Consider the following 18489-nt stretch of genomic DNA (forward strand, 5'->3'; position numbering starts at 1 on the left):
CTTCGACGGGTGCAGGTTTATAAGAACCCCGGAGCAGCCTTTTGTTCCGCATTTCTTTAAAAGATTTAAGCCATTAAACTCAAATTAACTGACGTTCGGCCGTAAATCTGCAAACTTACCATCACTTTCTGCTTTTACATATGTAGTCCGAAGTGTTACGTACAGGATAATTTATGGAAAATTTACCAGCGGGGCACCACAATGGTGCTGCCGTTGCAAATTCTTGTAATTCTGAACATTCGGAGGATAGACAGATAACCAATTATTCGCCTGGTTCTGAGTTGGATTATTGCACAGCGCGGACGCACATTACCCAGTCCAGTGTAAAACGACTTCATGAGAATGACGGCGAACCGGTTCAGTCCTTGAAACGGTTTAGATCTGCAGCATTCGAGAGCGAGGACCAGGACTTCCATACACCCATGGGTTCTGAGGAGAACTCTGGCAGTACTTCGATTGAACACCTAGATTTAGAACATGCTCTGGCTCTTCTTGACCAGCCATCGTTTTCCATTAACGGAAGTCAAATGGAGGCCGATGTGGATAAAATGAACCACAACGACACTGATATTGAGGCAAATGTGGACAGCCAAAATGCTGAAGATCATCAGGATGATGACGACTGCGCAGGAGGTAGCGTGAACACTGAACACTAAAGTGACTAAACAGTAAAACATGTTTTCTGTCCTCAGTATCCTGCTACTCATACCCTCTAGGTATCTGCACATATTGAGGGTTCCTTTCGTTGACTTAGTTTAGTGACTTCGTATTATTCTCTGTTTTGATGCAACCTGTTTTTGGACCTTACAGTTCCTTAGCTGTAATTCCTTTTTAGTAATCAACGAAATATTTGAAGCGTGCCAGTTACTGTAGATAACGGACAGTGAAATGTCAGAAATGTCAATACAGTTATCATTACGAGGTGCATTTTTTATTCAGCTGCTGAAAGAAATTTTTTTTGTCTTTTATTTTTCTGAATGCTGGATTGCAGGTTGCAGCTGGGCTGTTTGCGCTTTCATGAGTTGCGTAACAGGAATTTACCAACATCCCAGAATTGACGAAAACGTTACCGAATCTTCGGACGATGCTCTGGCTATCCCTCAAGGCACGCTGAATAGTAATCCTCTTTGGAACAGTCAAAGTGTGCCAGTGCGGCAGGAGACTAAACTGCGACGTTTGGGAAATGGCGGACAAGTGGCTGATGCGAAAAAGCGTCACAAGAAAAAAAGGAAGAAAACTGCTGCACAGATAATGGCAAAAAATAATCGCGGGTTGTCTGCCGAGCAGAAGCAAGCTGTTGTAAAAAACAAGGAACAGCATGGCTTAGAGTTTCCAGCAGCTCGCTCAAAACGCGTGAAACGGCGAAGAAATCGAAAACAGCAAAAGCAAAAAATTGAAGAGAAGGACGGTGACTGTGATGAAACAATCGATCCGCAACATGTACAGATTTCGGCTTGTGATGCTACTGAGAATGCACCTAATGTTTCCCATCAAGCCGGCCAAAACCCTGCTCAAGCAGAACTGAGAGAAGTATTTCCTGAAAAAGGCTTAGGTGCTTCCCCGGCTACACCAGTTCCGGAAACGGGTAATCGGCGTCCGCCAAATTATGATAACCTGGAAAGTTGGTTGGCATCTAGGGGCGAAATTCCCATAGGCGATGTATTGAGATTGTTCATGTTTTTTGAGAAGAAGACAAATTGATTCGGAAGAAAAATGTGATAAATACGAAAAGTGTCCTATGTGTTCTTGATATTTTTTTCCTTTTTTGAATTAAAATGGAATCTCATTCAGCTGTTATTTTTTCTAGTTTTTTTAAGTTGTAAATATTAAAATTTAGTAGTACTGTACTTATATACTTGATATTCTATCGTGAGATAAGTTACAGTACTGTAATAGTATCCTGTCTCAAGTATTTTCTATCGTAGAGAATAGAATATGATATATAGTCTAGTCCCTCTGTGTATCAACAAATCGCGTTTTTATCGGTCACTATCATTGCGTATGCCAACTTTAATTAAAGTTGACATAACGATTTAACAATTTTGTCTGTTTTTTTCAGTGTTAAACTTTTTAGTACTCCGTTTGTACTTACATGACGATACTTATTAAAGGCTGCTGGCCGAACTTTGAATGATTTTAAGTACAGTACAGTAGTGTTTACTAGCGCAGGCCTTTCTTATTACCTGAATGGCCAGAATGGGCTAGTGCCAAAAATTTAGTAAAAGAAAAAACAATTTAAATGCTTACTATTTAAATGGAGTATATTTTATTAAGTTCAAATCGCGACATTACAGTCATAATTCCATTAAATAAACTACTATTTTATAAATAAAAATGTCGTATTTTAAAAATGTAGCTATCATAATTAGAATAACTTTCATGTTTTAAATAGATTTGTGTTATGATAATGCAGTACTTGGTAGTTCGCACTGTTCGAAGTTTAAACACAAACAATACTACTGTACTGATTCACCCTTCCACAGCCCAGTCTCCAATGAGATTGAGAGGTACTCGTAAATTTTCCCGTTTTTAAATCGCATAAAAATGCAGATCCACCATCCACGTACAATATTTTCGTTTTTTGTTTGCACTCGTACCGTATCGTAGTAGTTGTTTGGATTTTATATTTATTTTAACTCACTATATTGTTTGCTACTGACTTTGATTTTTATGATCCCGTGGAATTCTTTTAACCAGTGAGATATTTGGTATCGGTGATAAAAAAACTGTGTGCTCTACCGTAGTCCATGAGTGACTGTGGCACAAACTACCTTGTGCAAATGATAAATTTCTCTACTGACTTTCTGTCCCTTGCTATAATACGGTCGAAAACGATCAGTAGTGTTTCCATTTACAGTTTGGACTCGATGGGGTGTTGCCTGTTGCTTTCGATCGTGAATTCTGAAACATCCATCGCTTTAGGATGAATCCTTTGTAAGGAGCGCAAAAATTCCAGCACGTCCTGGCATTCGCTGGCGAGTTGGTTGTGCCTGTCTATTTTGGTTTCTTATTTTATGCTGTGGAGGAAATAAGTCCGTTTAACGGAGACCAGTCAGAAACTGAAGAATGAGCGATCTGTGCGCAGGTAAGTACATATAAATGGTGGTAAAATCATTGGAATTCACATGGAGATAGCTGCAGTCAATTGAAAATTCAAATTGCTTTTGAGTAGAGCCCATGTCGCCCGTGCGGCGGACGTTTTGCCTGCTAACGCTGTTTGATCTCGGCTTATCATTCCTGTTGTGGATCCTGTACACGCAAGCAAGTAGTAAATCTTTCACTACGAGCTTTTCAATGGAGCGTAACTTAACCAAAAAACCAAAATTGTGTACTTTGCAGATAACGGGAATGAGTCCGATGGAAGCATTCACGCACGAAGTTGTGCAGTATAATATACACTTGTCGCTCTTCGATCTCGTCGTAAGTGAACAGGCATTTGTTAGTCTGTCCTAACGGATTTCGCTTTTAATTTCTTAATTTCTGAAAACGATATTTCCATTTTAAGCAGGAATACCAAATGGTTTATGCTTCTTACTATTGGATTTGTAAAAAGATAACATTTTATAATTTTGCGTATTTTTATATATATTATCTTATTTTTCACTCTCTAAAAATATGCGAAATAATTATAGTAATTCGTATTAATGAAGAGGAGGCTGAAAATTAATAAGCGCAAATAATGCGCAATTGTGATTGGATATCGTCTTATAGACTTTAATTTATCATATGGTCTATATATTGTGTTACTTATATTTTTAATTGGAAATATAGATACCGTATACTTGTATCTGTAAATACAGGCATTTCATGCACTATTGCAGTTTGTTAGGTTCTAAGTATTGCGCAGTTTCTTACGGTCTCGAATTCAGAAATCCATATTTTTGCTTCCGTGGCTTCCTTCAGGTAGATTTTTTCAGATGCTTGCTGCCGGAAGATTTGTATGCTTGATACTTGCATATGGACTTTGCCGTTTGCACAATCCATGGGTGGTTGCGGTGAGTGTTTGTGTGATTATCTTAGAATTGAAAGTGAGTGAGGAGTAGTATTGTGAAATTTTCGCCTTCTTTCGCTTTTAGGTGACCACAGCCGGATCCAGTGCATTTCTCATTGCGAAAGTCTTTCTGTATACGGTGCGCGATTTCTGCCTTCCATTTCAGATTTGAAACAACCGTTTATAAGTTGAATCTTCGTTACAGTTTGCTCAAGGCGGTAATAAAGATTCGCCAATTTTGGATTACATCTTGTTAGTTTCGTCTTTTATCCTGTCTTGGACGGAAACATGGTTTTTGGATTTTAAAGTATTACCGCGTGAAACAAAGGAGCGGCTGGAACGTAAGGGATCCGGCTGGAGAGTGTTGAAAGCATTGTGTAATAATGGATTGAATTTGTCAGAACTGAAGCGGGCCGCATCGGAATCCACGCCGCTTTTGTATGGAGGAGCGCTGCGATATGATCAGTTTTCGGATACGGGTGGATCAAATTCGGCATACTATTCACCAGTCCAAGGCGGCTCACCGGAAACACGTAAGCCTGCATTTTCAGTTTCTCAGTTTCCGGTATTTTTATTATAACTCTAGAAAAAATTCTAATAAGATGATTTCTAATGTTTCATATCAAGATGTAAGGATAAGTTGCAATATTATTGGGAATTGACAGATTGTTTATTCTTAGAACTTACAGTACTTCTACGGCGAGTTTTGCTCTTGTAACCTAGTGACTGAAATGGAAACTGATAAATTTATCATGTATTTAGTATTTACGATTATGAAAATGTGCAGTACAGTAATGAAATAAAGTTGGGTGCATCGATTGTTGTCCTTATTTAATATGCTGAGATTTTTTTAACTTGTGCACGATCAGTACGCGCTTAGCTTAATTGCTGGCTGTGACTTTAACGAGAAAGTTTACCAGAACAGCTGTAAAGTGATTACGTCAGTTTTATGGTACTTTTATCAGACTGATCGTCTGATGAAGTGTTTGGCCTGTCCCAGTTGTTTTGGCCTGTGCAAGTCAAAACGACCTGGTGAGATCGTCTTTGTTTCCTTATGTTTGAGGTAGTTGTTGTTAATTTATCTAGGATCACTAGCTGGAGAAGATGTGGGTACGAGGAAGCGTACGGAACCACCTCACGAGGTGTCCCCATTAACTGCTGCACAGGTGCGTCATCATGCCATACAGATTTTACAAATGATGTTATGAGGAACACGATACTACAATAGCTTATAGTAAGCAACTGACTGCAGGTGGAACAATAGGTGTCTTTGTCGACATAATTCAGGGTTATTCAAAATTTTTTATTGTGGCGAGATATTTAGGCGCTAAACGTTAGGAAAGCCGTATTGAGTTTGGCCGTGTTGGGTTTGCTAGTAGCTACCTGTATTATTATAAGGTGGTCGTAGTTACCTATATGTGGAACGGAATGTTTAGAAATGTTTGGAGTATGGCAAATAGTCGTTTGACGTTCTTTTTGAAACCAAAAGAAATTTAGTTTCTTAGTTTACAGAAGCGGAAAAGAAGTAGTAGTAAGAAACGACGTCGCACTTCCGACGGTGAAGGAAAAAGACCACAGCTAGAATCGGAAAATTCGATTTTTTCACCATCGGAGAAGGTACAGGTTTAAAATGTGAGCGTTTTGAAAAGTCAGATATCTTTCATGTAATAAGTTACCTGAGTAACAAATTTCATCTGACCAAGATAGATTAGCTGATAGATGTGCTGCTGCTCACGGCAGCTAACCCCCACCTGGCTCGGTGACTTCTTTGAAAAGGGCATAGTCGTATTATTGGTCGGAAATTTATTTTTTGATTCCTCAGTTACAAGAGAATTTTCAAAATCGCACTTTATCGTATGCGTAAATTTCTCGAATAAGCCATCAGTTGAAAACATATACATGCTTTCGTAGTAAAATTGAAAATATTTCGATTTCGGTAACATTTCTTTTGAAGAACATTACTTTTGTGGACTGATCAGCGTAGTGTTGGTAATTTCGCTTAAAATTCTGATTCCATTTATTTCAATTTTCAAATCACAGTTTACACAAGTTAGCAATGAGTAAACTCAGCGCCCGAGTACTAGCGATCCTAAAAACATCTACTGTTTGAATTTCAAAAACATTGAGGAGGTTTTTGGTTGTATAGGATCGCTGTATGATAATTGGGCGGAATGACGAGTGCCTGTTTGATGGATACTCCGGCACTTCCGACGGGTTGTGTAGTTTGTCATTCCCCCATTATTCAAACGACTATATAATACAAGTTCAGCAGGATACGTTACGAAGTGATGTCGACATTCTGCTTCGAAATTCTCTTCCTCAACAGCGCAGTAGTTGTTTCAGAGCAATTTCGTTCCCAAAATTTTTTTCGCAACACTTGGTTCAGGTACATGCATTGTAATACTGTGATCTGATCGGGTAATAAACGGTAGTTGGAAAGCCTTAGCTCAGGAATTAAAGTTGCTGTTTGTTTTCAGTAAACTGAGTCTTGGTTGTTCGTTAACAGTTGTTAATTTTGCAGCGAATTGCCTTAATAGAACGCGCAAAAATGAACCTGGCGGTTGTGAAGGAATTCCAGAATCGCTCCGGTTGGAAGCTGGAAAAACAAGGGAAATGCGGATCAAGTGTATATAGTTTGGACGACAAGAAATATGGGAAAATCTTCCGAGTGGAAGGCCTGGTTCGAGCTGCTTCGGATGACGTCTTCTCAGATATTTATCAGAAAGTCAATGAAGCCGTGAACTGGAACCATACGATTGCTTTCAGTGAAGTAATTCTGATATTTTACACCACTTTTGCGCCACTTTAGTATCAAGCGTAAATAATTATTATGGTAATGTATTTTTCTTTAATAAGTTGAATTCAGTATTGTCTTGCATAGAAGCGGTGCGTTAATGACGGTCTTGAAACAATCCAATCTTCGGAGTTTGATATAAGTAACACAGTACTTGGGATAACTATTAAGAATTATTCAAAGTTAGTCATTGCAGTTCATAAAATATTTCCCGGTATTAAGCAGTTCTTAGTAGCTGATTCGTTGTGCTTGATAGAGAGTGGACCTCCTGGATGACCACTGCGATGTGACCTATGTGTGCGTCAAAGACCAAGCGGGTGGGATGGTTTCGAGTCGGGACTTTGTTGACGTGCGCTGCTTCGAAATGCATCCTTCAGAACTCGGAAACAGATATGTGATTGCCGGAATTGGCTGTGAACATCCGCGCAAACCTGTTACAAAAGAGTTTGTAAGGTATAATGGCACCAATGTTTCTCCTTTCTTTTCCTGTTTGCTCGTTAGGTCGTATGATGTATCGTACTCCATGCATGTTAAAAATCTTTCTGAATTTGCAGTTATTTGTATGAGAATATAACGCTTCGTATTGTTAATACAGTTTGTTTGAAAGCCGTATTTTATGTTTTGTTTGAGCAGAGGGGTTAATGGTCCCAATGCCTGGATTAATGAACCTGTAGCGCCCTCGGCAAATGGAGCCGTATACTCTAAATTCATATGCTTTTCGAATACGAATCTAAAGGTACAGTACCGTGTTTCATAAGCTCTGTCCAAACGTAAAATGGTGTTTTTCATATTTATGCTTCTTTAATTACTTTTCCAAATCTGCATGATTTGTAGGGATGGATACCACAAAAAGTGGTCGACCAAGCTATGGCCAGTGTTCTTTTGGAGTTAATACGCAGTTTGCAAAAGAAATATGAGCCGAATATTCCTGATTGTTCACCGTAGTGATTTAGTGTTTCGATCTAGTCGAAGTTTTTGTTTTGAAATTTTAATGAAGTTTTATGAGATTTATCTCTTTTGATTTTTGTTACTTGCCTCTTTTTATTGATTAATTATTGCTTTTTTTTAAAATTTGAACATACTTTTTAACTTTCATGAGTTTCTGTTTGTTGAATTATAGTGATCTGTCCATGTGTTTTCGAACATGATGCTTTGCTTATTTCCCGAGAAGTGTTGAATAAATAAACGTGTGCGTTCATCTCAAGAAGGTGTTGCATTAACTGCAGTTTAATGATTCAACTCACCTGGCTTTTCTGCTTACAGCGGCTGTTTTCCTGTTATCAGCATCCGTTGAGCAATCCTTAAAAGCGCATTATTCTTCTGTAAACTGCTCGCAGATGGAGCTAGCGGCACAATGTTGTGGAAATTTTTTCTTATCGTTGTTTTTGTCGGTTGCTTAAAATCAGAAACTATTGTCGGTAATTCGGCGGAAAATGACATCGGTACTAACGGATATTCGGAAGTGGATGATCGGTATCACGACACCTTGAAAGATCCCCAACACAGCAGGACTGTGGATTCATCGGGAGAGCGTCTAAGCACTCATTTTCGTCCACACCAGATTATGTATCCGACGAGGAATTTCAACAGGGGACACCACCAACCAATCAGTTCCGAGAGATTCAGGCCGACGAAACTGACAGATTCGTCCCTAGAGTGGGCATTGTTATCATCCAGGTTAATTCACCCGTTATCGAGAAACGATTATTATCCAAGAACGTTTTGGCCGTCATCACTCGGTCATTTATTACCGGCACCGGTTTTTCACCATCGCCGTGCTCATTTACCAAATCCGCCGAGGTTTAATTATAATGTGCGATCTCCGATAGTCAGAGTGCGGCACAATGCAAGGATCAACTTTCGCCCATGATCTCTTTTTTTGACGATTTGAAATTATCTTTAGTTTGACTTCACTAGATGGCGTAGATGCTGAGAGCTTCCAAACGTGATTTTTTATGGCTTTCAGCTACATTTATGACATGCATATGAAATATAAAAAATAAGAATTAGCTTTATACACACATTCGCGGAAATCACCGGAAACCACACGTCTGTTACAAAGAACGCATCTTCTAGCCACATTAAACTGGAAATGCTTTTGCGATATATCTATAAACATATGCGTCCGAGTTTGATGAAACTTAGGCCGCTCACGATGCATCTACTGTCTTGTGTCTTGTAATTCCACAACCTCTAAAAGTTACCACTGTGTCTGGCTCTTCGTGGATAATAATATTTAGGCAAAAATCAATTCTATTGTACTCTGCCAGTAACTCTGGTATGTCGGTAAATTTTAACCGTATCACCTATGCACTAAAATGCAACCACTACCCTTTCTATACTGGTAGTTAATATGCACCGAAAATGGCTTGAAATCTGAACGTACAGATATTTGGCGTTACATGCTCACGAAAAATTCATCCAGGCTACATTATGCAATAAATTATCAGTGTGCAAATACGGTAAGCAATGGTACACGTTCGATGGAGAAAGCCTTCTTATACAAGTATGGAGCACCGGATGTCAGATTAAGAAAAAGTTACCTTTTCACATAATTATGTCATAGTGTATCAAATAGCAGAATTGTCTAATAAAGACCGATTGTGCGCTGTTGTGCGAGAGCACCGTGGGAACATCTTGTTGGAGTCCGAGTAGCCGAAGAAACGTCGGACGCCTGATAAATTGTAGCTGCGGTGAACGATAGGATTACCGATTACGAGTGCGAGCTACCGAATCCGATGGTCTCATTACGTATTGTTAAAAGTGCCGTTAATTAGGTTTGATCGTGAGAACTAGGCACATGATAGCGGCTAAAAAACTGTAACTAATTATCACATAACTCTTTGATCGACTGAATTTTCTTTAAAGTTATTATACTAAATTTAATCGGTTTTCTGTCTGTTGGCTGGACACGTTGACCTTGCTGACACTGCGAAATACACATAGCTCCCGTAATAAAGCGTTTTTAAGTTCTGTGTCACCGGTACACATCCTGAGAATTGATAAGGATAATTTTTTAAGTGCGTAGTCGAAAACGCGTCTAGCTACCATACTTCTCTACTTTTTGTTCGTTAATATATAGTATGTGCTGTCTATTTTCGTACACAGTTGGTATTTTTAAGAACGCTGCCTTAATGTATACAATTAAAAAACTGCACTAGGATAACTTATAATTAAGTACTATAAAAATACCTATATAATTTGAACCATATTATGCTTACACGCGCAGTTAGTATTAATAGTTGTCCGTGTCGTGTTAATCGAAGCGTGCAATATTGGTCAATGCAAACAAAACAGTAAACAGCATTATCTGTGTAAAAATTTAATAATACTGTAGTCATTGTGCCCGAGTTGTGCGGTGAAAATTACTATAATATCGACCAACGTATTATACCTCTGCATTAACATACGTCCGCTATTACCGCTACTGTTCTGCCATTCACTATGTATTGTACAAGTACATATGTCAGCTGCATTATTAGAAAGCCGCGCGGCATTGTAAAATGTGGAGCACACTAATAATGCACGCACCATTGGCGATTCTGCAAGCTGCAACAAAATCGTCCAACAACCTTCACTAATGTTGTTTCAGTCGCTGTCCTTCGAAATTGTTTGATCCATCGATTTATGCACAACACAAACAAACGTTTTTCTCGTCTACATAGGTAGGCGCGGGCTAGCGCTGTTTCGGTGCATAATGTTGTCAGTACCTGTCTGAATTTTGCGATAAATTTATCAAAAAGCACGGTGAAAAAGGTCGGCTGCGCGTCCAATAAGTGTCAGTACGCTGTTGAACTAATGCCTTTTATGAATCGATATCTTTTCCTCTGTGTATTGTCGCCAGTGGTGCTACTGTGTTAGCATCGTATGGGTGTTAATTTCCCACAATCTGCTGAATCCGCACGATTATTTTCAACATGTCGCGTTGACAACCGGCTCTCTTCCGTTTGGCACAGAACGTGTTCTGTTGATTTTGTATTGTGATGCCATTGTTTTTAACAAACACTTTAATTCATTCGATTCAAATACGGTAACAAATCGCTAATATAATGTTATGTTTTGGAATGGGAATTGATTTTTAACTTATATGCGCTTTGTGCGAAAATCAAGTTGTGAGATTTTGTCAAGAGTGTGTAGAGACTGTAGACAGCAATACGTGTTTGGTTTTTGGTTTTTTCGTAAGTGTTGCGATTGTCTGCGTGAAATCACTTATATCTATATCGAAGTAATATTACTGTAACGTTAAAATTTTTTCCCTGTCCATCTTAACATTGATGTATACTTTATCATCTATATTTGTGCAACAGTTTTCTTTCTGATTGCCTTATGAATGACTTCCGTTGCTGTACCTGTGGATCACATAACTCATTTTAATAACCACCAAATCAATCATATCAGCCCGAATAATAACGGGAAAATGGTCATTATGGATCAAGACGTTGAAGTGGCAGCGGAATCTGACTGCTTTTGGGAGCCGGGAAATTATAAACGAACTACCAAAAGGATCTCGGATGCATACGTCCTGTGCAATGAATTAATACAGCTGATACAGGAACGGTAATATTGTGTTATAAACTTGCTTTCCTTGATTTTCAAGGATAAATAATAGCTTTAGGTATGGGCAAGATGAGGATTAACAGGTTTAAAATAGGCATACGTCCGTTCATGCTCACATGTTTAAACATTTACTAGGTGACCATGACCGCATTTAGATCCAAATTACAAAGCATAGCGCTGTTATGTAAAGTAAATTGCGTATTCCGCTAGCAGTATTTTTAAACAAATGAAAATATACAAGCATACGTTTTTGTGTTATTTTTTTTAACAGTTTAAATAACAAGCGGAATTTAATAAGTACACTAAATGCATGAACATGGTTTATTAGATAGGCATATTGCGTGTGCTTATTATTACTACAGTAGGTACTACTGTAGTAATAATAAGCATAAGCAGTGCAGTGCAGCTGCAGCTAGTTGTAATTAACGTATTATTGCTAAACGCTTACAGCAAAATGTTAAATTTTTAAATTCATGGTAAATTAATTATTTCGTATAAATTAGTAAAAAAACTGTAATATAAAAATCTGAAATTTTTCAAGCAAAGCAGTTATAGTTTTAAATACTCGTAATGTGTCACTGTATTGAACGTACGGTATTTAGGTACTTGTACTGAGTTGTACATAATACGCACAATATACCAGAAAAGGAATCATGCTGTTTCATACACTGCTCTAGCGGATTTTCTTTTTTGTTAAATATGTTTAGATTTACCATTTCGGCTGTCGCGGGTTAAAGTGGCACCGGAATAAGACCTAATAATAATTTTGGCAAGAGCACAACCGTAACAAACTAGTACTTTACGTTCACTGTACAAGATAAGGATTGGCATATCGACTTATCGTTGAGTTCAAGTATCCCCTATAATAAGCAAAAGTCACTGTGGTGTAGCGGTTATCACGCCTGTCTCACACACAGGAGGTCCTCGGTTCGATCCCGAGCAGTGACATTTTTGGGTCTTTTTTTATGAAATTCTTCGTTGCGTTGCTTTTGCGTTAGTATCATTACAAGGAAAAATCTGTCCTTTTGATGGGAATTCTTTCATAAGTGGTTTTTCGAGCGGTTTCGCTTTGACACCATTAGTTAATATAACTGCTTCCTACACTTTTCCCATTTACATGTTTAACGAGCAGCATTTACCGACAAACGACAATTCGATTTCAGTTACTGCCGGTAAATTCCTGCCACGAGCTACTTAATTATGCTGCTCTCGAATTCCGCAAACTAAACAGAAAGCAAATATGCTTACAATAATTTTATATTTCTAGAGGTGAGATTGAAGCAAAGTACGCAACAACGTTGCGATCATGGTCAAAAAAGTGGAATGCCGCCATCGACAAGGGAAACGAGTACGGAACTATGGCGGCAGCCTGGAAAGCAACGCTGAACGAAGCCGACCGGTTGGCCCTTACGCATATTCGGATGAAGGAGAAAATGGATAATGAAGTGGTCAGCTCCGTCCGACAGTGGCAAAAAGACAATTTTCACAAAACAATCATAAGAGATTTTAAGGAGAAAAAAGAACTGGATGATGCTTTCCGCAAAGCACAAAAGCCGTGGGAAAAGAAGCTGCGGGATGTACAGAAAACGAAATCGGAGTATCATGCATGGTAAGGAATGAGTACTTATATCTATACTTGAAGTATACCGGTACGCTGTACAGGATCTCTTACGCAAAAACCAGCTCGCAAAATTTTACCGTATGTACAATACTTAAGGATCGATCACTTAAATATTTTTTTGACAAATGTCTCCCTTGTTTTTGGACATTTTTCGTTGTTTTCAGTAATCAATCAATCACGGCAAACTAACAATGTGAAATTGTAAATCACTGAAATAAGTGTCATTATCGCAGCCGTTCCTTAACTACTCAGTAGTGCTCGAACGAACCGAGGAAATTCATAATACAGTACTCTATACGTTCAACATATATAATTCACACTCTTACTGTACAATTCTACGTTTAACATATCAGAAATGATTGTTCCATAAATTTGTACGACATTTTAATTTTTTGGATCCTTTCTATGACCGAAGGTGCCAAAAAGAGCGAACCGCGATAGTCAGGGAGAAAAATTCTGCAAAAGATACTTCCATATCTCCCGATCAGAAAAAGAAACTGGAAGACGATGTGGTGAAATTTACCGAACAAAAGCAGCAAATGCGTGACCGCTACGAGAAAAGTTTACGCGATATCAACGAATATAACGCCAAATACATGGAGGACATGGGCGACGTGTATGACAAGTGCTCCGAACAGGAACGCCAACGGCTGACCTTTTTCAAGCAGCAGCTGAAGAATCTCCACCGCTGTGTCGATATATCGCGGGATGAAAATGTGCGGGAAATATATCAGGAATTCTGGGCGACAGTTGACGGCACCGATCCGGAGAAGGATCTACGTTGGTGGTCCAAAACGTACGGTATTGACATGCCGATGAACTGGCCCATCTTCGAAGAATTTCAGCCGGAAGTGAAGAATATCGCCGGCAAGAAGAGCGGCAGCAAAGCGCTGGCCGGTGGTGATGGTATAGCACTGACGGGCGTGCAGTATAAGTTTACCGAGGATGATGTGATACCCCCTAGTCTACCGGTTTCGCCGACCCACGCCGCGGCTGGGACCACTCAAGTTTCGCCGGTAACCGGATCAGGTAGGCGGAGTGCAGCAATTTATGCGCTCATTTCAAGCAACTATTACTGTGCAGTTAACGTTTAAAAGAAAATTAACGAAAAATGCCGTAAAAGCTGTATGCCGATTAGCTCATCATTTTTTTACGCAGACAATAGATACGCAGACATGAACACAACGAAAGAATTACAGAAGAGTATAAAACAGTTTAAAATTTAGCGTACACTATTGAATAAAACGATTTATTTGCAGATAATAATTATTTACGTTGAAAATTTTAATTATTGACTTTGAAAAATTTATTGTTGCAGATTACATCTTAAATATTATATACCTGTTGCAGTGTTTCAAGCAAATGGAATTAGTACTATTATGCATTTTGTAGACCACTTTAACTTTATGTAAATAAATCTATGCGCTGAAGCATTTTTAATTAAGTGGCCACACCTGTTGAATATTTAGAGTAATCAGACACACGTACGACAACTACGAGTACACTGTACAAATGTGGTGAATATGAGTGCCGCTGTTGAAGAGTGAGTGATCAATATTTACAAGCACAAATACGCACCTTCACAAAACTAATGGTTGCAGGTTGCAGTACTGAATACGGTATAGCGGTTTATTATCGTTAATAATTATCATTGTACAATACATAGTCAAAAACAGTAAACACAACCGCAGACAGTACGTATGTACTGCGCTAACTGCCAATAACAGGTCACATGTGAAACAGGTAAGATGTTTATGGGCCGAAATTATATATTTTGTTGATTCAAATAGCAAGAAATATCGACGGAATTTTTACGTAATATCATAAGTAATTTCTCCCCTGTACTGTGTAGTTTTTTAAGGCAAACATTTTATTTAGCAGACACAACTCACACAATTACCGTTAAACTGGAAGCTAACCATATAATTAGAAAGTATTATAAAGGCTGACTTTTTGTGCTTGTCCTGTTACAGCAACCCTACCGACACAGCCTTTACCCAGTCCATTTCCCGAGGAAGACTGGGACGATGATCTGAACAGTACCGGCTCCCGGGATGTGGGTGACCCTGGTATTCCGGTGCGCGCCATGTACGACTATAAAGCTCTCGAAGACGACGAGCTTTCGTTTAAAAAAGGCGATGTTTTTGAGAAACTGGAGGACGAGGATGATCAAGGCTGGTGTAAAGGCCGAAAAGATGGCCGACTGGGACTGTTTCCTGCGAGTTACGTAAAGGATGTGCCGGGCCAGTAATATATGCTGACAATCTTGTTCACAAGAGCAACGCACGGTGGAACTGGAGAGTTTTAAATATTAACAGACATGGTGAGATCGGCCGGATGTGGCCAGCACGGATGTATCTGCAAAACTGTGGAAGTTGTAATTGGATAGTGAGCTCATTAATTTAGTGCTTAAAATTGAAGTCTGTTCGATCTTGATACGGTATACTGTCGCTATTTGGTAACCATAAGAAATGGTAAAGCAGACATAACTCTGGTAGCTTTTGATCATTTTAAATTGCTGGATAAGATTGGTTTGAATAATAAGTAGTTTGTAAGTTTTAAGTTTATAACACATTCATGGACAAATAACACCTGTGCAACAACAGTAAATTACGTACTTCGAATCCGCTCGTCAATTGATCATTATTACTTCGCAATTGTGCTAATGGATCACCCAGAACACGATAATGATTACGAGTTTATCAATTTGGCGCTTAAAAGATTAACAAAGTTACTGCTGGACCTTTAAGGTAGTGCAAGTATTTGCCAATTCGAAATTTTAAATACCCTTACACATAACCAAATAAACATTGTAGTGAGCAATTTTTCGTCGCTTCAAGCTGCTTGCTGAACGCATTCGGTCCTGGCAAAAAGAGATTCAAGAACAAACCATGCTTGTGCAAATAACGACCGGAAATTATGAATGAACAATTAAAAATATCAATAAAATGTTGCGAAAGACAGAGGAACGGCTGGTAAAATTAGTTTGGGGCTAGTATAAATACGACCATAACGTCAGGCCAATTCGAGGGGCCAGTAGTGCAGTCAACAGAACCGAAATAAAATTCACACTGTGGTTGTCCAAAATGCTGAATCCGCTGATCTTGACAATTTTCGGTCCGGAAAAATTAACTACTCGCCCCATTTCGTCCAAACCTGTGCAAAGACAGGAAAGAAAAACTAGATTTTAAGGAAAACGATTTTAATCAAATCACTTTCTGTAAATCAAATTTATAACAAAAGGAAGCGACACTTCAAAAGCGGTTCTTACCAGAATATTGAAAGATGGCACCAAGGTAGGAATCAAAAAGAGATCCAAGGAAGCCCAAAATTCCGCCAAGAGGAATCAACGGCCACTGGGGAGGGCTGGAATTCATGATATTCGAATGTAGGCACAGTAAGGTCGTCACATAAAACAGACCGGCAATTATAACTCCACCAAGAATACTGAGGAGAAGTCCAGTCACCGAAACCGCTCCATTTGTACCTGCCGATATAACCAACAATAAGAAAATGCCACATGCATAACTTTCGCAAATCAGAAACTACTTTCCGTGTCTAAGTCCTTAACATCGCAAAAATAAATAAAAACGTCGGCTGTGTTATTAAACGACGTAAAAAAACAGCTGTAACATTAAGAAATACTATATACAACCAAACAAGTTCCCAGATGTACCGATGCGATCAACTGTATTAATCACCTACGCACATACTTACCTCGAGGGACTTTACGGAACGTCGTAATCAATCGAGGCTCTCTCCGACTCCAAACGGAGCCCAACTCCGAAGCCAGAGTATCACCACAGCTGCACGCCAAGGCACCCAAAACAGCCAAAGCATACGTTGTTTCATAGTATGAAATACTGAAATCGATGGCTTTTTCCCGACATCCCGTCTCCAGCATGTACAAAAAGGCAAACAACGTTGCTACTCCTCCGTTGCAAAAAACTTGCACCCAGTTACGCTGGCCTCCTGCAAAATCAAACAATATATCAAATCACGACTTCAAATATTATACTTATACTTTTCAGCCGATCACTGTTCAGACATCAACCATAATCAACTGTGTAGTCAGAAAACATTACTACTTTCCAAAGCAAATGTGAACAAGCCACAATAAGCGTAAGTAAATGAAAATGATACCAAAATCTGCTACAGAAAAATTACAAAAATATCCAAAAAGATATAGCTGCTAAACATATTTCATAAATATACGAATATAATCCGAATGAGAAATATGTAGTAAAATAGAATTCCTAGGAACACGATAAATTCAAAAACTATAGTTTTTAAAATTACCTTTACGATAATCGGCCTCAAAGCGCCGCTTCAGATCAGCTCGCACATTGGTCGATTTGGATCCCAGCAGGAAAAAGCCGACCAAACACACCATAAAAGCGTAGCTGCTCATCGTCACGATAAATCCTGTAACGTATGCGGCGAATGCTCCCGACAGGTTCAAGCTCTGCCGCTTAAAACCCCACACCGAAATGTACAATGGCAGCATGACGGCCATCAGCCAGCGGACAGGCGAAATATATTCTACAACAAGATAAACTGTGAGAAGAGATTACTGGTTGTAAAAGGCTTAACTTACCGCCTTCCGCGCTAAACCAGTGGAACAGCATCCAGAAGCCAAGAGCGAACGGAAAAAGAATAATCAAGCCAAACAGCACGATGAATAAGGCGGAAAAGGAGTCAACAGCATCCAGAAGAACCAGATCAGCGTAACTCCTGTTCTTATAGCGCTCCTGGCACTCCTTGGTCAAAGTGCGAATTCCCGGACTGCAAATCCTACCGTTTGGGGAAGATGTTCGAGGGTGCTGACGCAAACGGCGACTGTCGTTCGTAATAGCCATAATCTCCCATACATCGACTGGACTTTGCAACGGAACTGTTATCAACTTATCAATAACTGGCAAACTTCTGATCTGACGACAGATGGACAAAAGATAAGGGAAATCTGCGGTGTCAATAGGGGAGGCCCGATATTAATATTTACCAGGTTAGGATTAAAAATTTTGACTGCATTCAGTGCAAACTGCCGCCCAGGGCGCAAGTCTGCAACTCTCCTTGTTTCACTATTTAAAACCAGTGTCCAGTGTCCACAGTTACTCTTACTTTGAAACCTGTAATTCCAGCTTGAGAAACGCCGGCCGTTCGAGTTTGCCAAACTTGGGAACAGCACGATCAAAAGTTAATTAATTTATTGAAAGTTCCGTGAGTCACAACTTTCTTCGTCACATAAGGATACGTATCAGGTTGTTACTATATACCGTTGCTGATGCTGTGACGCTGGCAAAGGGCAGTTTTTTGTAACAAATTCTGACGTGTATTGGTAGCTCATTCCCGTGATACAGTAATTATTGTGAACTTGTCATAACAGTGTATAGCATCTGAACTTGGTATTTCAGTAAAATTCAATAAAAAATTTTTAGTATCGTATTGTTTCAAACCCAGCCTGACCCGGCAAAAACGCAGAAGCAGCATAAAGGCGATAACATCACAATTTCTTAATTCCGGAAA

At 39.2% G+C, this 18489-nt stretch overlaps 3 protein-coding genes, 1 long non-coding RNA gene and 1 other non-coding gene across 11 annotated transcripts; 3 read left to right on the forward strand and 2 right to left on the reverse strand.

Annotated features, from left to right (window-relative positions):
* Window positions 1-41: 41 nt before the first annotated feature.
* Window positions 42-7983, forward strand: LOC129581991 (stAR-related lipid transfer protein 3-like). 7 transcript variants are annotated; one of them, XM_055473340.1, is made up of 16 exons: window positions 42-633; window positions 992-1585; window positions 2858-3085; window positions 3173-3261; window positions 3340-3420; window positions 3918-3995; window positions 4077-4130; window positions 4197-4332; window positions 4393-4524; window positions 5078-5157; window positions 5504-5608; window positions 6138-6377; window positions 6513-6761; window positions 7042-7238; window positions 7419-7521; window positions 7620-7983. In XM_055473340.1, the coding sequence occupies exons 3-16, from the start codon at window positions 3067-3069 to the stop codon at window positions 7728-7730; spliced, it is 1674 nt and encodes a 557-aa protein (XP_055329315.1). In that variant the 5' UTR covers window positions 42-633; window positions 992-1585; window positions 2858-3066; the 3' UTR covers window positions 7731-7983. The 7 variants fall into 7 exon arrangements, with proteins under 7 accessions (XP_055329315.1, XP_055329316.1, XP_055329314.1 ...); XM_055473341.1 differs by lacking the exons at window positions 42-633; window positions 992-1585 and adding an exon at window positions 2443-2507; XM_055473339.1 differs by lacking the exons at window positions 42-633; window positions 992-1585 and adding an exon at window positions 2519-2708.
* LOC129581994 (uncharacterized) lies at window positions 2529-4639 on the reverse strand. Its single transcript, XR_008689572.1, has 3 exons — window positions 3856-4639; window positions 3333-3480; window positions 2529-3249 (listed from the first exon to the last, which is right to left on the reverse strand). It is a non-coding gene; the product is annotated as an uncharacterized LOC129581994 (long non-coding RNA).
* A 2298-nt stretch (window positions 7984-10281) lies between the features above and the next one.
* On the forward strand, window positions 10282-15568 carry LOC129581992 (protein kinase C and casein kinase substrate in neurons protein 1-like). Its single transcript, XM_055473346.1, has 4 exons — window positions 10282-11342; window positions 12610-12951; window positions 13379-13992; window positions 14937-15568. Exons 1-4 carry the CDS (start codon window positions 11116-11118, stop codon window positions 15212-15214), a joined length of 1461 nt encoding a protein of 486 aa, XP_055329321.1. The 5' UTR covers window positions 10282-11115; the 3' UTR covers window positions 15215-15568.
* Trnav-cac (transfer RNA valine (anticodon CAC)) lies at window positions 12218-12290 on the forward strand. The gene has a single exon. It is a non-coding gene; the product is annotated as a tRNA-Val (tRNA).
* A 72-nt stretch (window positions 15569-15640) lies between the features above and the next one.
* LOC129581993 (transmembrane protein 19-like) lies at window positions 15641-17954 on the reverse strand. The gene is made up of 5 exons (XM_055473347.1): window positions 17561-17954; window positions 17263-17505; window positions 16681-16935; window positions 16235-16450; window positions 15641-16119 (listed from the first exon to the last, which is right to left on the reverse strand). The coding sequence occupies exons 1-5, from the start codon at window positions 17820-17822 to the stop codon at window positions 15956-15958; spliced, it is 1140 nt and encodes a 379-aa protein (XP_055329322.1). The 5' UTR covers window positions 17823-17954; the 3' UTR covers window positions 15641-15955.
* Between the last annotated feature and the right edge of the window lie 535 nt (window positions 17955-18489).

The sequence above is a fragment of the Paramacrobiotus metropolitanus genome, unplaced genomic scaffold (genome assembly GCF_019649055.1).
Source record: "Paramacrobiotus metropolitanus isolate TYO unplaced genomic scaffold, Prichtersi_v1.0 Parri_scaffold0000006, whole genome shotgun sequence".
Lineage (NCBI taxonomy): Eukaryota > Metazoa > Tardigrada > Eutardigrada > Parachela > Macrobiotidae > Paramacrobiotus > Paramacrobiotus metropolitanus.

Bases quoted from the DNA above. Each gene is read 5' to 3' on its own strand.
- LOC129581992 (XM_055473346.1), top strand. From the start codon at position 11,116: ATGACTTCCGTTGCTGTACCTGTGGATCACATAACTCATTTTAATAAC. The intron at 12,952-13,378 runs GTAAGGAATGAG...CTATGACCGAAG, and splicing joins AAATCGGAGTATCATGCATG to GTGCCAAAAAGAGCGAACCG. The intron at 13,993-14,936 runs GTAGGCGGAGTG...GTCCTGTTACAG, and splicing joins TTCGCCGGTAACCGGATCAG to CAACCCTACCGACACAGCCT.
- LOC129581991 (XM_055473340.1), top strand. The intron at 3,262-3,339 runs GCAAGTAGTAAA...TGTACTTTGCAG, and splicing joins TGTGGATCCTGTACACGCAA to ATAACGGGAATGAGTCCGAT. The intron at 3,996-4,076 runs GTGAGTGTTTGT...TTTCGCTTTTAG, and splicing joins ACAATCCATGGGTGGTTGCG to GTGACCACAGCCGGATCCAG.
- LOC129581993 (XM_055473347.1), bottom strand. From the start codon at position 17,822: ATGGCTATTACGAACGACAGTCGCCGTTTGCGTCAGCACCCTCGAACA. The intron at 17,506-17,560 runs GTAAGTTAAGCC...ATCTTGTTGTAG, and splicing joins CTGGTTTAGCGCGGAAGGCG to AATATATTTCGCCTGTCCGC. The intron at 16,451-16,680 runs GTAAGTATGTGC...TTATATCGGCAG, and splicing joins GTTCCGTAAAGTCCCTCGAG to GTACAAATGGAGCGGTTTCG.